Source organism: Anopheles gambiae, chromosome 2, assembly GCF_943734735.2.
Source record: "Anopheles gambiae chromosome 2, idAnoGambNW_F1_1, whole genome shotgun sequence".
NCBI classification, from domain to species: domain Eukaryota; kingdom Metazoa; phylum Arthropoda; class Insecta; order Diptera; family Culicidae; genus Anopheles; species Anopheles gambiae.
In genome coordinates this window covers 8,143,070-8,156,837 of record NC_064601.1, presented here as the reverse complement: position 1 = coordinate 8,156,837, position 13,768 = coordinate 8,143,070, and the positions used below count along the sequence as shown (strand labels likewise).

At 41.0% G+C, this 13,768-nt stretch overlaps 1 protein-coding gene across 30 annotated transcripts in view; it reads left to right on the top strand.

Annotated features, from left to right (window-relative positions):
* Window positions 1-12,765, top strand: part of LOC4577273 (peripheral plasma membrane protein CASK) — a 197,169-nt gene extending 184,404 nt beyond the window's left edge. For 11 of the 30 annotated variants that reach the window (XM_061643788.1, XM_061643790.1, XM_061643800.1 and 8 more), the window contains 10 exons: window positions 3,399-3,590; window positions 3,702-3,935; window positions 4,328-4,359; window positions 4,718-4,823; window positions 4,915-5,053; window positions 6,337-6,390; window positions 8,387-8,509; window positions 8,632-8,754; window positions 8,882-9,165; window positions 9,452-12,765. In XM_061643788.1, the coding sequence (XP_061499772.1) occupies window positions 3,399-3,590; window positions 3,702-3,935; window positions 4,328-4,359; window positions 4,718-4,823; window positions 4,915-5,053; window positions 6,337-6,390; window positions 8,387-8,509; window positions 8,632-8,754; window positions 8,882-9,165; window positions 9,452-9,631 (1,467 nt within the window). In that variant the 3' untranslated portion in view covers window positions 9,632-12,765. The remainder of the gene's footprint in view (window positions 1-3,398; window positions 3,591-3,701; window positions 3,936-4,327; window positions 4,360-4,717; window positions 4,824-4,914; window positions 5,054-6,336; window positions 6,391-8,386; window positions 8,510-8,631; window positions 8,755-8,881; window positions 9,166-9,451) is intronic. The other 19 variants (XM_061643792.1, XM_061643793.1, XM_061643801.1 and 16 more) reach the window with 9 other exon arrangements.
* Window positions 12,766-13,768: the final 1,003 nt, after the last annotated feature.

Here is a 13,768-nt window from a genome sequence, read left to right as displayed (position 1 = left end):
CCTTCCCCGTTCCGTCTATACTGACGAACGATATTTATTCCCGATTGCATTTCCGTACAATGGCTCACCATGGAAGGGGGAATTTTATCCATTTTTATGGTATATATGAAATACATTTTACAATTGAGCGTTGTGTTTTGTAAATTGTACCCGTTTCCATGTGTTTCCGTCATTGTGAAACGAACGATGTCTTGCATAAAGCATGAGCGTTATGCTATGTCGCTTGTAAATGGGAATTGGGCGTACAAAAGCAATACTGATCGCACAAAAAAAAACACATGAACATTTTTGCATGTATTTATACTTCCTTATTCCTTTTGAAAATTTGGCATTTATTAAAAAAAAAGCAGAGAAAAACGTTTGATGCAGACCCATGGTTCCGTCACTGAGACTGAAATGGAGACGCCTGGTACACCAGCTAGCCCACGGAGGAGGCGCCTGGTGATCGCCCGGTTGTTGAATTTTGTCAACAACCATTCTGGTTTCACAAAAGCAAAAATGTACAAAAAAGTATGCTCAACTTTGCAAAACAGCAGTAAAACAAGCAAACGCTTGTAACAATATGGGTGGAAACAAAAAATAAAACAAACTTTTTCAATCAGCCATTGTTGCGGAGGGTGGCATTACATTTTTAAGCTGTCATGTTCTTTTTTGCTTCTTTCGCATCTCCCCGCCGTAGAGCTTTTTTGAGTGTGTAAGTTTTTGTTACAAAGTCAAAGGTTGGATCACTAAAATGCGTTTCAAAGCGGTAAATCAGCCAGGCAGAGGAGTGGATGTGTTAAAAAAAAAGAATCGAAAACTCCCACACAATATAACCACCGACGGAAGGTACACTTCAAGCGCATGTGGTTAACGATCGCAACAGCTTGGGTGTGCTATATTCCAATCCCTTCAAAAAAACAAGCAGATCGTTCCAGCTGCATAACCACTTTTGGCATTTGGTGAAAATTTATGGTGGTGCGACAGTACGCTTCTCCCCTTCTTTTTACCACTCCCGGAGCATTACCCGGTGTACCGTACCGGTGCTCCCAATGCAGTATTGTAACTGTGTGGAATTATAAATCATTTCAATACGATACGTTAACCAGATGGTTTGCAGTGCCTCCTAACGTTGAAGCTATATAACTTGCCCTGCATTACGTGCACACTGTGTTAGCATTGCAAAACTCGCTACAAGTTCGATTTCCGTACGCTTCTGTAATGATGCAAAATTCAAGATGCCATTTACTTTGCATCTATTTCCTGTTGGACTGGCATCTGCAACTATTTACTGTCACAGACAGCCGGACTATATCGTTACCAATTTTGAAACCATACACACATTGTATGGTAACCATATTTGCACAAGTCCTTTAGACGTGTTTTCAACGCAGGAACGTGCAAACATGTGCCACTTCTTAGATTATCGATTGAGAGTAGCGGCCCAAGGCCATGCGGTTCTTCTTGCGAGTCGTGAAGTCTTAAGTCTAGATTTATGCTGACGATATAATGCATCTAAGTTGAAGCAAGGCGCAAGTGTGCGCCTCCTTATTAATATGGTAAGAAAGCATACTAGACATGGCTGACAGTTCCATTGAAATGGTAATTTTTACATCCCACAGACACTTGCTCTAGCAACTGGAGGAGTAAGCAAATTGCAGGATGAGTGCATCCACTTAGCGCAAAAGCCGACGTCATGCATGACAAAAGCTCACGATGTTGGCAGTAAAACAGAGGCAGCAAATAAGAGCTTTCGATTATAATGTGATACTAAAGACTTAAATTTGAGCCATAAATGCAATGATTTAATGATAATTAATGGTACTAGAGCCGATTTGAAAGAACAAACCCCACATTAATGCATTATGTGAAGTACTGGTGCTGACTTCTTCTCTTGCAGTAAAAGTGCCTGGGCAAAGAAAATGATAAAGTATCACTAAGGATTTTTTTTTTTCTTGTTCGGTATCAAACGTTACTAACAACTGTGCACACGATCCAGTTCCCGAGACTGCCCGCCCAAGCCCGATCTCGCATCGCACCACAATCCAGAGGCCGTTATTCAATCAATCGAATAGCCTGACCTCAATGCTTTGGAAGGCGTGTAATTGACTTTGTGCGCTTGTCGCTTTCGCAATCGGAGCATCAAACATGAACGGTCCATACCGATGAAAATCGAGATTAGTCAGTCAGGCGAAGTTTGTTGTACCCTGGCAACGGTTTTACAACGACGAGTGCGGATTCAATTTCGATGGCAGTGTGTTTGGTTTTCTTACCCAATGCTTTCCTTCTCTTCATTTGCTCGGTTCAAATTTTGCACCACAATGTACCATCATCCCCTAGCGATAGAAGATGGTACCGTCAGATTGTTCGAGCGAACCTTTTGCTTTTTAGCTCTGGTTTCTCCGGTTGCATATCGAGAAGCTTCCTTTCTTATTCCATCTTTTCACATCTCTACCCACTCCAACGAGCAGTTTCCGAACGAATGCTTACTCAGGTGAAAAAAGTTGTTCCAGTTTCGAGACGACCATTTCCTTATCGATGATATTTGCGTTTTGTTGTAGTGTGGCGCAATTTGCCCGGTGCAACAACCACGGGTACCACAGTGGAAAGTTCAATACTGCATTGCCGTACGAATTGCATGGTAACGGGATCGCGCGATGCATGCGCCCATCCACACTGCGGAGAATTGTTTGCTGAATTCTATTATTTGCCGCTGTGTGGTGATGCTTGTCTCAGCAGAAAGCAGGCAATGGTCTTGCGAAAAGGCGAGGAGGGCGTCAACGTTACCACAAGTTTGGTTTGATGGTTGAAGCTGATGCAATTATGTAAACGGCAAAGACACGCCAAGGGGCATTATGGAGTGCAGTACGGTGCAGCACAGCTGTCTCGCTGACTTTTGACACGAGTAGTAGCTTTCTGTTCGGTGCCAATCAGCGTTTCAATTTCACCGCTAAACCGAATCAACGTCAGCAAAAGTGGTTCGGTAGGTTCGTGGTTCATGTCGTGTGTTGATCAGTCAATTGAATTGGCAATGGAATGATGTTATTATAGATTTGGCTACAATTGAATAATTATTATTTTACTAACTCTGTTAAATTGGAACTAGTTTACATGCTCTCGTACTTGGAAAATATGTGAAATAGTGTATTGAAAGACTAAATACATGCATAATTGATCCGTACTTCGCTCAATCTAAAATTCTAATTAGTCTCATATATTGAGCCACGGAACTTGCTGGTCCATGTCTGCCAAATGCAACCGGCTCCGCTGTGTCTGCTCCATTGGTGCATTATTCCATTTCCCAAACCATGTAACGTAATTCGCTGCACTTCTAACAGCACTCCAATAAACACATCACATCCTCCCGTACTGATAGTTGCGTGCTTTTTCCGCTCTCTCTCTCACCCTCTCCCACCCAGGCTCTATTACACACGCATGACGTGGTAGCTAGGGAAGTATACGGCGAAGAAGCGCTTCGTGTAACGCCACCACCGATCGCGCCCTACCTGAACGGCGGAAACGATGAACTCGACAACGGCGATGCCGGAGAGCTACAGCACGTCACGCGCGTCCGGCTGGTGCAGTTCCAGAAGAACACGGACGAACCGATGGTAAGCGCAACGGTTGCAATTTCTTCCCCTCGCCCCGTTTCGATGGATCGTGTTTCAATTTTCAACAAAATTGACCCCCATCCCCCCCCTTTCTCTGGTACCCCATTTTAGGGTATCACGCTGAAGATGACCGAGGACGGCCGGTGCATCGTGGCCCGGATCATGCACGGTGGCATGATTCACCGGCAGGCCACGCTGCACGTCGGCGACGAGATACGGGAAATCAACGGCCAGCCAGTGCAGCATCAAACAGTCAGTCAATTACAGCGATTGCTGCGGGACGCGCGTGGTTCTGTTACTTTTAAAATAGTTCCTTCATATAGAAGTGCCCCACCGCCGGTTGAGGTGAGTAACTGCAGGGTAGGAGGTAGGCGTTAAAAGGACGGCCGAATGACAACGCAGGCTGTTCTATAAACAGAAAAGCGTAGGTTGAGCCCATCAGTTCCGCCCGATACTGCTGCTCACTTTGCAGTAATCGTGTCGAGCGCCTACACCTTTCCAGAGGCTCTCAATTTACTTCCCTGAAAGCTTCAATCGTTTCACAAGCCATACGGACAAAACGATCCACACAAAAAAGCAACCCAATTCCCACGATTTGTTTGAAGCAGCAGAAACATATGTTCCACTTTTGAAATCCAATTTACCAGCCCCTCGTACGCACATGAATTTGATTGTTTGCATATCATATTTTCTTCTCTATCCGCACACTTGCACACATGCACACAAAACGCGAGCAGCTATTCAGGATAAGACCAGCACCGGTTTTAGTAAGTATTTTCATCGGTACTACACTTCTTGTGTGTCATGTCCCATTTGCAACCAATACACCATATCATGTTCAATGTTCACGGGTGGCAATTTCGCATTTCCTGTGTTCATTTTGTTTGTTTGTGGACCCAGGTTCACCTCTGTACTGTGTTGGTTCCATTCAATTCGATTCGTATGTGCTTTGCTCGACTGTTCTGTTTTAATTTTGTGTTGTGTTTAATTTCGTTTCCCTTTTTGTACCGTTTCGCTCATCCACACTGTGAATAATCATTTGTATTACATGTTAATTGACACACTTGCCTCGCAATCAATGCACAAATCATTACAATCAAACTCTCCACTCTCTACCCATTTCTGGTTGATCAGATTTTCGTACGAGCGCAGTTCGACTATGACCCGCTGGACGACGAGCTGATACCTTGTGCGCAGGCAGGGATAGCTTTCCGTGTCGGTGATATTCTACAGGTCAGTAATTGGTCCCAGCCGCGATGAGCGATGGCTTCCATTAACTCACCGTTTTAACTCATTATCTATCGTACTCGTTGTCTCTCTGTAGATTATTAGCAAAGACGATCATCATTGGTGGCAGGCCAGGCATGATGCGGCGGGAGGTTCAGCCGGATTGATACCCTCACCAGAGCTTCAGGAATGGCGCATCGCATGCCAATCGGCGGACAAATCCCACAAAGAACAAGGTAAGCCTCTGAGCTGACTGGCCGTTGGCATTCGTTCGGTCGCTTGGTGAAGGGGTTATAATTTGCTTACACAGCGATTTCACAGCTTAAACAACCCCTGCGGTAATCTTAGTTGGCGGGAAATGGTGATTAAAATTAAAATCGATCGCGTTGACAGTAAGCAAATTATAGCCACCAACAGTTACCAACAGTAGATTGTAAAGTGTATAGTATAAGTAAATATATATATATATATATATATATATATATATATATATATATATATATATATATATATATATATATATATATATATATATATATATATATATATATATATATATATATATATATATATATTTTTTTTTTTTTTTTTTTTTTTAAATCCCTTGTTGCAATAATGTATAAATTATACGATAGCAGACCAGTTTGTAGCACAAACCTGACCAAACCTGTGTCATATATTGCCAGATTGTTACTACAGTTCTCACAGAGCTCACAACCATTAACAAAACTTACACAAATTCACTCACCAATTAGTCATGCGTCATGTCCGATCCATACTGTGTAATGGCGATCCGTGTTCGTTGCAATCGTTACTGCTCTGTTTCCTATCTGTCTGTATGTTTGTATTCGTGTGTATGTCGATGTGACCTTTTTCCTTGTTTCCTAACTATACGCTTTCAGTTTTGTGTTCCAATTTCCGACTAATGTGAGAATGGTAAACTGATTAATGCTCGTTCTCCTATTTGTGTTTTTCCTCTTCTAACTCATGTTTTATCCGCCCCTATTATTGTTTTTATATATAGAGTGAATATTTTCTGTTCATGATTGTTCCAATGTAATTTGTTCTCTGATTGTTTACGTCTCTTCTGTACCATGTATCGTTAAAGTTGTGTTGGCTTAAACCATATCGTTCTGATGTAAATTCGTTACTCATTTTTCCTTTCTAACTGTTCTACCTTTATCTGTAAGCTGTACAAAAGCCTACGTTTTTTTGAAAGCGTTACAATCTTTCGTCTATGTTCCTGAATCTGTCCACCCTTGTGTGTGTGTGTGCGTGTTTCCTGTATTTCAGCTTATGCCACACTTTGCTGTTGATTCGTTCGTTTCCGGAGCGAGTTTAAACGCATATAAAGTAGACTGAGGAGCTGTTAGCTCACAAACTGAATCGTTGCGCAAACAGAAAAAAAAACTATTTTATCTTAAAACTTTATGCTCACTATCACGTTACTTAAACCATTGTTTCTAAAAATTATTTCTCTTCGCCTGCGTCTCGGTGCATCGCGGTGGTGCATCGACAGGAGAGGCAGGACCCGGTTGTTCTGCACAGGCCGAAGGATGTGAAGGACCCACAGGTACAGGAGCGTTTTGCTGACAATGTGTTGCAAATTTGAAACAAACAAAAAAATGCATTACCGTCCATTGCCAATTACTTTTGGTGAAATCGACATGCTTTTTACACCGTTTTGATTCTTATATTAGTTGATCGTTTTGGTAATTTTTTTCTTTGAGATTTTTTGTGATTTATTTCATTTGTATTTGCTGATATTAATTGTTTTTATCTACCATAATCACCATTCTATATGTAATGTAGATAGTTTGCATATTTTGTATTAGATAAGCTCTAAAATTTTGCACGGTAGATGTTGAATATGCTTGGATCTATGCTATGTGTTTTTGATTAGTATGTTAAATGTGCACTGATAATGTAATTGTACTCGATTCAACAGTAATTCATATGTCTCTTGCGACTATATATCCATTGCAATTATTTTTAATGTAGTTCAATACATGTGGTTTGGATATTGATAAATCATTTTTTGTAGGATAAATAAACAAGTGCCACATGTATCGTCCTTATGGCACATGGTTTCATCTCCCATCGTAGATTTGAAGTTTTGAATCGATTACATTACTTTGTGCGCTAGTCCGTTGGAATGATAAAATGATCAGATTTTGTATTATAAGGCTGCTTATAGTATGAAAGAAACAGTGCACTGCAAGAAATTAATTAAAACATGTACACATTTTCCAATCTAGTTCCTCGCGCTCTCTTTTCATTGTGCAAAGTTCATTCTTTATTCCGGAAGATCAAAGCCAAAAGCATTTGAATAGCGCTGTATGCACAATATTACAAAGATTTTAGCTGAGTAATAGCTACCCTTCTTGCGCTAGACGAATCGTCATTTATCTCTTCCCTTTCGGTGATAAACGACCATTACTCCAAAATCGGAAAGCATTCTTGCCGTGTCCGCTTGTACATTTTCCCTAACGTACGACTGTTGATTGCACCGCCACGCACATGCTTATTGTGCTTTTTGTGACCGTTCTCGTTGAAGCACTGGCAGCAAACCTTTCGCAAAAGAAAGGAAGGTCTAATAATCATTATTCAAAGCTGTAGCACTTAAGCAGAGCACAGGGGGGAAAGTAGTGTCGTCTTGAGCATGCCATTTTATCCCTGTCGAACGTGACAATAGAGCACGGACTGTGTTCTTCATCGATCGAATAATCCGTTTCGGGGAAGAACTGGAGCGTAAGATTCGGTTTCACTTCCAGCACGTTCTACAGGACCGTCGTCGAGGGGCCATTGTTCGGCATAGATATTTGAGGGAAGAACGCTCGTGTAGTTGCACACAAACTATAGGCTGGTTTGCACAGCTCCAAGGCACAGACCAAGATGTGCACGCGAGGGGTTTTGAATCACAATTTTCACTCACGAATTTCTTGCTTCATTAGAGTCGTTCAATTGCTTAGCAAATGCTTTTAGCAACTGCCCCATTTGCTCCATCATCCTTTTGGTGCGCCGGAAATAGTAGTTATGAGTTTTTAGAACAATTTCATCAGATTTTTGTTTCGTTGTTTTTTTTTTCTTGTTGAACGTGAGATGTATTTTATTGTACGTTCTACAAAAATAAAACTTTTGCACAATCTTTTTGTCTTCGTAGTACGTAGAAGTATGTTTTTTTTTTTTTTTGTAGAGCACATTCTGGTGTGTACCATAGTAAGTAGATTTTGCTTGTACATTTTGCATTCACACACACACTTTCACTTTGGAGCACTTGCAGTTTGACACATAGGGCCTGGAACACCCGCTCCAGTGTTTCTTCAATTCATTTTCCATACACTGTACCCTAAGAAGTAAAACAAAAAGTATCCAATTTTGGCACCTCTCTCTTTTGCTCGCCCTCTCTCTATCTCTTTCTCTCTAAATCCAACCCAATTTTTTGCGCTTTAATCAAAGCAGCTATGCAAATGCTGGCTCGATAAAATATCTAATCAAACTCTTGTGCTCTTCTTCTCCCATCCTCCCATTTCTCATCCCTCCGGTACGTCTCTCCCGTGCTCTCAAAGTAGTTAATTGCTCAATATTTAGTCGTAAAAAGAAACAGTGTCGGGATAAATATTTGGCGAAACACAATGCGGTCTTCGATCAGCTGGATCTGGTAACGTACGAGGAGGTGGTCAAAGTGCCGAGTAAGTAGTAGTGCGCTACCCTGCTCTGCCCTGTTCACTGCAGCAGCACTTCCGTTTACCAAATGGTGGTCCGTGCCTAACACGCCCCGATGTCTTTTGTGTCTTGTTACGCTCGTTCCCAGTCGGCGATCCAGCGTTCCAAAGACGCACCCTGGTGTTGCTCGGAGCGCACGGCGTAGGACGACGTCATATCAAAAATACGCTCATCGCAAAATATCCGGATAAATACGCTTATCCAATACCACGTAAGTTGGCCGATTGCCGAGAGCAAGCTTGCCTTGCCTACAACGGGAAGCGGGAACATTCGTGTCCCTTGCTCGGAGGAACTAACATTCACTTTGTGTTGGGGGGCTGCCATCTCGATACCCACAGATACCACCAGACCACCACGACCGGATGAGGAGAATGGGCGAAGCTACTACTTCATATCACACGATGAGATGATGGCGGACATTTCGGCCAACGAGTACCTCGAGTACGGTACGCACGAGGATGCGATGTACGGTACCAAGCTGGAGACGATACGACGCATCCACGCGGACGGCAAGATGGCAATACTGGACGTGGAACCGCAGGCCTTAAAAATACTTCGAACAGCCGAATTTACGCCGTACGTTGTGTTCATCGCAGCGCCGCTGCTGCAAAACATTGCCGACGTAAGTAGATGCTCCGCCTGTTCCGTATGTTGCATATGTTTGTTTATTTATCTAGCATCAGTTGCTCATGGCTGCTCAAAACTCATACGCCGCTGTCGAAATCAGTGTCCCTATCGGTTTAAGATGCTGTAACAATATTTCGATTCGTCGTTGTATGCTTTTCCTCTACACAAACAAAGCACCACTGGGTCATTGGGATTTTGTTTTAATTATTGCTATGCGGATGTTTTTTTTTTTTTCTTCTCCTTCTTCTAACCACTCGGGCTGTGCGCCACACAATTCACAGTACGACGGTAGTCTCGAGCGGCTCGCCAAAGAGTCCGACATGCTGCGCCAGGCGTACGGTCACTTCTTCGATCTGACCATCGTCAACAACGACATCGGCGAGACGATAGCGACGCTGGAGAACGCTATCGACAAGGTGCATTCGACCGCCCAGTGGGTCCCGGTGTCCTGGCTGTACTGACAAGATAGTGAGCTAGAATGTCCCGCCTGTTTGGAGGATGAGTGCGATTGCGAATGTGACTGCGAGCTGGATCTGAAGTGAAACCGGAAACAGGGCGCAAATTAAAAACAAAACAAACAAAAAACAAAACAAAACAAAGCTACACCGTTTCAAAGGCACAAACAACAAACTGCTACTGCTGGTGGGGGCACCGACCGGAAGGGTATATATAAATGGTACCAAACGACGGTTCATAGTGTTTTAGTAACGAATCAAATCAAATTGGCAACGGGAGCGGTTATGGGTGGAATCTGTGGACGGTGAAAGGCAGGGCAGGGGTTGAATGTACAAATCTTAGCTTTTCCCTTTTTTTTTGTTTCTTCAAACGCCCATCGTTAGTTACGTTATTCCAAAGAGCATTTTTATAGTAAATATCTAGTGGAACTGGTTCTTTAATCTTTGTCTTTGAGGTAAGTGTTATGTTTTTTTGTTAATCGTTGTACACATATTCATGATGGGTTTTGTAAGGGAAAGCGATAGTTTCATTGTTCTTGTAGCAAATTTTGAGACAGAATTAACAACCTTGTGTTTAATTTGCAACAACGTGAAAACCCCTCTACTTTGTTTTTGATACGTTGTCATGCGCGTTTCTACCCGACAGGTCGGTTCTCTAAGTCGGTACCCGACGCGGAAAGAAGAAGGAAAAAAATAAAAGAAAAAACCAAACCAAAAAAATTCAAACGAAGTGATAGAAAACGGAAACATTCACACACAACAACAAAAAAAAACAAACCACAAAAAAGCAAACAACAAAATTACTGCAAAGGAGTATAATTATAAAGATAATAATTAAAGCGTACACGAAACAAACTAGAACTCTTTTTAAAAGAACTAACACAAGCAAGCAGAATAAATGTACTAGCAACCCTAAAACGCAAAAGAAAAAGGTGCGAAAGCAAACCATCCCAAGTTACAAAAATTCCCGTTAAACGCAAGCAAACAACAAACAAACCAACAAAATCTAACAAAAACAAATAAATGCAAACGATTACTGGAGCGCGCGAGTGAACAAAACAGAATGAAGCGAATAAACAAGCAAACGACAAAACCCGAAAAGGTGGAAATATTAGTTAGATTTAATCTTAACCAAAATAAACTGAAAATGAAAAAAAGGAAAAACAAATGTTAACATAATTCATAATAATTATTATAATAACGCTAAATAATAATAATAATAATAATAATAATAATGAACGAAATGAAAACAAAAAAAGAGGAAACTTAAAATCAAGAGAACTGCAATTCAAAGAAAGTTGAACACAAAAGCAGCAAGAACAACACAGGCAGGCTAGAAAACCCAAACGACAGTTTCGAGGTGAGAGGCGTAGTAAACTAACAAACGAAGTTAAAGAAAAATACATAGGTGAAAACTTATTACGGTTTGAAATTGGGTGTAGAGAAAGTAAACAAACAAACAAACAAAAAAAGCAGTAATATTTAACGATGTGTTTTCGTGTGGATTTTTCGTTTTTCGTTTTTCTAGCAATTTGAACATTGTTCTATGAAAATGGAACACGGAACATCCCAGGGTGATAGAGACCTGCGGAAAGAAAGCGAGAAAGAGAAAGAGAGGTGTTCCACTAGGGATATTCGAGCAAACGGGGGTTAAATGTTATTTCCAACAATGGTAAAACATGGTTGTAATGGTAACAAACCGACAGAAAGAGCTAACGTAATGATGCCCATACATACACCTACATACACAGTGGTTAAAAGATGGGTAGCTCTTGCAAAGAAATGCAAAACAAAACAAAAAACAAAAAAGAGTAGAAGCAGATGAGAAGAAAACACTAGCAATGGAAGAAGAGGCGGTAGTTTGTTGAAATTCATTCACTTGTCGAGAAAACCATTGGGGGCTACAAAAAATAAGAAAACGAACATGGTTTTCACATCTACGGAAACGGTTCCGAGTAAAAACAAACTTCCCAAACGAGTAGAAAACATTTGTTAATTGTGTGTACTTGAGGTTAGGGAACTGTTTTGTAATTATCTAGTGTATTAAGTTTATATCATCATACTTACATTTCCATTGTTACATATGGTTTTACCTGTTCCAGAAAGAGAGATACAGAGAGAGAGAGAGAGAGAGAGAGAGAGAGAGAGAGAGAGAGAGAGAAATAGAAAGAAAGAGAGAGAGCGAATGAGAGGGATGAGCTTTCGTTTGTTATTGTGCTTTTGTTTCATCGAGTTGTGATTTTGTTTGCTCTTTCCAAAGCTAATTCAAGCTTCAAGTGTTGGAAAATTATTCACTAAAATAGCATACCGCGGACACAAATGCCAAATCGCCTTCGTCTGATTTGTAATGTGCAGCGAAGATCGCTGAGGAAAAAGCACACAAACAACAACAACAACAAAACAACGCAAACAATACATGCAAAGAGAAGACGCACTTTGTTCTGAAAAAGTGAAGCTTTTCAAAACCTTCAACAGACAAACACCGGCACAAACACTAATAGTAACACGTAGGAAACTACTGACACGGGGAGTATGGAAAGCGTTAAAAATGAAATTTAAAACACTATCCAACACCAACCATTCTGCACCCGGAATGTTTCGCTGCATGGATTCGGGCGTGAGTTGAAGCCGAGGAGCTTCTCTTTGGAAGCACTGTGTCGTTGTATGTAGTGTATGATTTCGTAACTGTCTCTCGAATCGGAAACAAAGCATAAAGCACAACACCATTACCAAGTTGATGGATAAGTGTGAAACAATTATCCAAACATTTGCATTACGCCACCACCACCCTCCATCTAGTAACATTATCGCCGAACCTTAAGACATATGTTTGGAACGCTCACGTTAGAGTCATTTTCATGTTTTAGCAGACACGCAAACATACCCACATATACACACTCTGACACATACTATGCAGTATGGTTTGGCAATACACACGCACACACTCACACAATCGTACGCTACTACAGAGGAACGGGAAGAAAATAGCAACCCGAACGTTCACATGCGTAATGCGATGCAAAGAAACGTTTTGCTCCGGTAGAAACTTGATGAAAAATCAACCTAGGGCGGCAAATGTGCACAATCAGCCAAGAATATAGCTCTATACTAGAGCCCAGTACCATAAACACACATACACACATACACACGAGAAAAGCAATTATAATCAAGCGCAAAGAAACACAAATTCACAAAGAAAAACAAGCAAACAAACATGTAACGTATTTAAAACCCAAAACAAATACGACAACTCTATATTTATGAGAAGAGAAGCACACCGCCACATTCCCAACATGGTTAAAAAATTCAAATCCAACACAACTGTATTGGAATCAAGTTTTCTACCCTTTCTGGCGTTTCCAAGTGGTAGAAAAAGAAAAATAAATAAAATGGGGCAATAAATAGTAAAAAACAACACAAAAAAGGGGACAGGGGAAAAAAAGCAACTCCCATTTCCCATTTAACACAACAAAAGGAGATAAAACAGGAAAACTAAAGATAAAACTACACACAAACACACACGCGCGCGGGCGTTTAAACAAACCATACCGATTGTAGTGAGATTAAAAACGTAACGCAACTCTTAACGAATCCATTTACGAGGAAATAAAAACGTTCGTTTGTCGTTGATTCATTTGATTTCGACCCGCAAAGAAGGATGAGGATGGCAAAAAAAGTACTCAAAATCCTGCTCCTTCCCTCTTTCCTCCCTTCCCATCCTTCCGTCGTCGTGTATACAAGTATAAAGAGAAATTTTAAAATTTACTACAAAACAAAAAAACAAAAATTAAAACAAATTCGGCAAGGTGTGGCGCAGTAATACGAGGAGCATTAAAAAAAAACACACACACACACATACGCACACCTACACATAACTACACCGAAATTACACTAAACACTTTGATACGCACACAAACGCATAAAGAAAACTTGTTATAGAAAGGAAAGTAAACACAAATTCTTAACCAATTAAAGAAATGACGAAACAAAACAAAACAATAATTTCTTGAAAGTAAACAAAACCTAAAAACCATAAATTCCCAATACTCTATAACTAAACCGTTGGTAACGTGAGTGAGCAAAACAGAGCACAGAGCGAAAAGCGTGGTTTGAGCGAAAAAGTGAAGAAACGTTTCAAAACAC